The 2,376-nt window shown below is 44.7% G+C and overlaps 1 protein-coding gene across 1 annotated transcript in view; it reads left to right on the top strand.

The window, feature by feature from the left end:
- Positions 1 to 2,376, top strand: part of LOC106013768 (tight junction protein ZO-1) — a gene marked incomplete at its 5' end in the record, with an annotated part of 18,529 nt that overhangs the window by 13,931 nt on the left and 2,222 nt on the right. Inside the window, 2 exon segments of the mRNA XM_035973452.1 lie at positions 493 to 595; positions 1,212 to 1,263. Coding sequence (XP_035829345.1) covers positions 493 to 595; positions 1,212 to 1,263 — 155 coding nt within the window.

The raw sequence follows: 2,376 nt of genomic DNA, 5'->3' as shown, positions 1-2,376 counted from the left end.
GAGAGAGAGAGAGAGAGAGAGAACGCCACAGGCATTTTTGTAACTATTGTACAGAAGGGGAATGCAGCCAGGAGAGGAATCCACACATAAACATGCACCTTTAATAACAACAGACAGCATTTGTATAGCGGATATCCCCGCCCAACTGCAGGCTACGCTATTACCCCAGCAGACCTGAGAGCATTCTGAAACGACCTCAACTTCCTGGGAAGCATACAGTGCAAGCAGTCATTTATAGGCACTAAAACACTAACATACAGACTAGATCTTTCGCTGTCTGTGGCCGGGTACCCATTCCCACCTGGGAGAAGTGAGGAAAATTCGTGTAAAGTGCCTTTCCCAAGGACATAATGCGGGCCCGCGGCTCGAACCCCCGAACCCGCAACCTCACGATTACGAGTCCGGTAGCCTAGCCACTAAGCTTCCGATGCCACACCATTTTCTATTCCATTTGTTTAAAGTTGCTGGGGTTTTTTCTTCTATTTTCCACAGGCCAATGAAAAAGAGATTAGTGGTCTGACACGGGAAGAGGCCGTGTCTTATCTGACCAGTTTGATGGGGGAGGTGACCATGGTGGTGCAGTACCGCAAGGAGGGTGAGTTTGTGTGTTTGTTTGTGTGTGTCTTATCTGACCAGTTATGCCCCGTGGGGCGGTGCTACTGACTGAAGTGTCTTTAGACCTTTTCCAAAGGGGGGACATTAACCTGTTCTTGTGCACAGTAGAATTGTAAATGGTCTGATTTATCGATGTCATGCTCATAACTGCCTGAACTGCAACAGGGAACTGCTGCTTTTTCTTTACTTATCCTTGCTATTGTCATTTCCTCTACTTCTTTTGTATGTTTGTCACACTCTTGTAACCCAATATTTCTGGGGTGCCTTTTTAGTCAAAGCAGACTTTGTGCTGTTGAAGTTAGAGAGGTGAGCAGAGTAAGCCTGATTCCCTGTAAGGACTTCTCTGTTGACATCAACCCCTTGGCGCTCATATGACCTAATGCAGTTGCGAGCGCTGTAAAACCCTCTACTGAACCTAAAACTGAGCAGTTTTATGGGGAAGTCACCATGGAATGTGTGTGTGTGTGTGTGTGTGTGTGTTTGTATGTGTGTGTGTGTGTGTGTGTGTGTGTGTGTGTGTGTGTGTTCATTCATGTTTATTTAACTGTATTGCCCTGTTCCCATCTGACCTGTGTGATATTTCTTCTTCCACTCAGATTACGACCGTATCATGGCGAGCCACGAGGCAGGGGACGCCTTCTATATCAGGTGAGCGGGAGTGGGTGGTTGGCGGGTGCTCTGGTGTGGCCTGGTGTGGCCTGCTCCTTTTCTCCTATGAAACAGCTGTAGTCCTTATCTCGTGGGTGGTTGGCGGGTGCTCTGGTGTGGTTTGTTTCTTCTTTCCTATTGAACATCTGTCGTCCTTATCTCCCCTTCTTCTTTTTTATATTTGTTACTCTTTTGTAACACCTCTAATCTTCTGGCGCTTAAATGACCTTTTTGTGTTGGAAGTGCTGTAAAACGTAAAACTCGTAGCCGTAAACACAGTCTGATTCTCCCTCCCTCTCCCTCTGTGTCTGTCTCTCCTCTTGTCTCGATTGTGGGTGGTTGGCGGGTGCTCTGGTGTGGTTTGCTTCTTTTTTCCTATCAAACAACATCTATCGTCCTTATCTACCCTTCTTCTTTTTTATGTTTGTTACTCTCTTGTAACACCTCTAATCTTCTGGCGCTCATATGACCTTATGCAGTTGCGAGCGCCGTAAAACAACTACTAAAACTAAACTAAAGTCCTTATCTCTCCTCCCTTTTTTTATGTTTGTTACTCTCTTGTAACACTTCTAACCTTCTTGCGCTTAAATGACCTTTTTGTGTTGGAAGTGCTGTAAAATGTAAAACTCGTAGCTGTACACATAGTCTGTCTGTTTGTCTGTCTGTCTTCCTCCCTCCCTCTCTCTCTGTGTCTATGTCTCCTCTTCTCTCGATTCTTTCTTTTACTCGCTCTCTCTTTCTTTCTCTGTCCATGTCTCATCTCTTCTTCCATCACACTCTCTTTCTATCTTTCTCTCTCTTTCTTCTGCACTTGTGCTCTCTTTCTAAATCTTTCTATATCTCTCTCCTATTCTTTTCACTCTTTATCCTTTTCTCTCTCTCTCTCTCTCTCTCTCTCCGTTGTACATCTCTGTGTATGTGAGTTATTTTTAGGTGTAAATTTGCACGGTTAAATAACATGAAAATAATTGTTGCGGGTGGTTGGCGGGTGCTCTGGTGTGGTTTGCTTCTTCTTACCTATCAAATATCTGTCATCCTCATCTCCCCTCCTTCTTTTTTTCTGTTTGTTACTCTCTTGTAACACCTCTAATCTTCGGCACTTATATGACCTTA

Source organism: Aplysia californica, unplaced genomic scaffold, assembly GCF_000002075.1.
Source record: "Aplysia californica isolate F4 #8 unplaced genomic scaffold, AplCal3.0 scaffold01244, whole genome shotgun sequence".
NCBI classification, from domain to species: Eukaryota; Metazoa; Mollusca; class Gastropoda; order Aplysiida; family Aplysiidae; genus Aplysia; species Aplysia californica.
The sequence above is the reverse complement of the archived record's forward strand: the minus strand, read 5'-3'. Positions and strand labels throughout refer to the sequence as shown.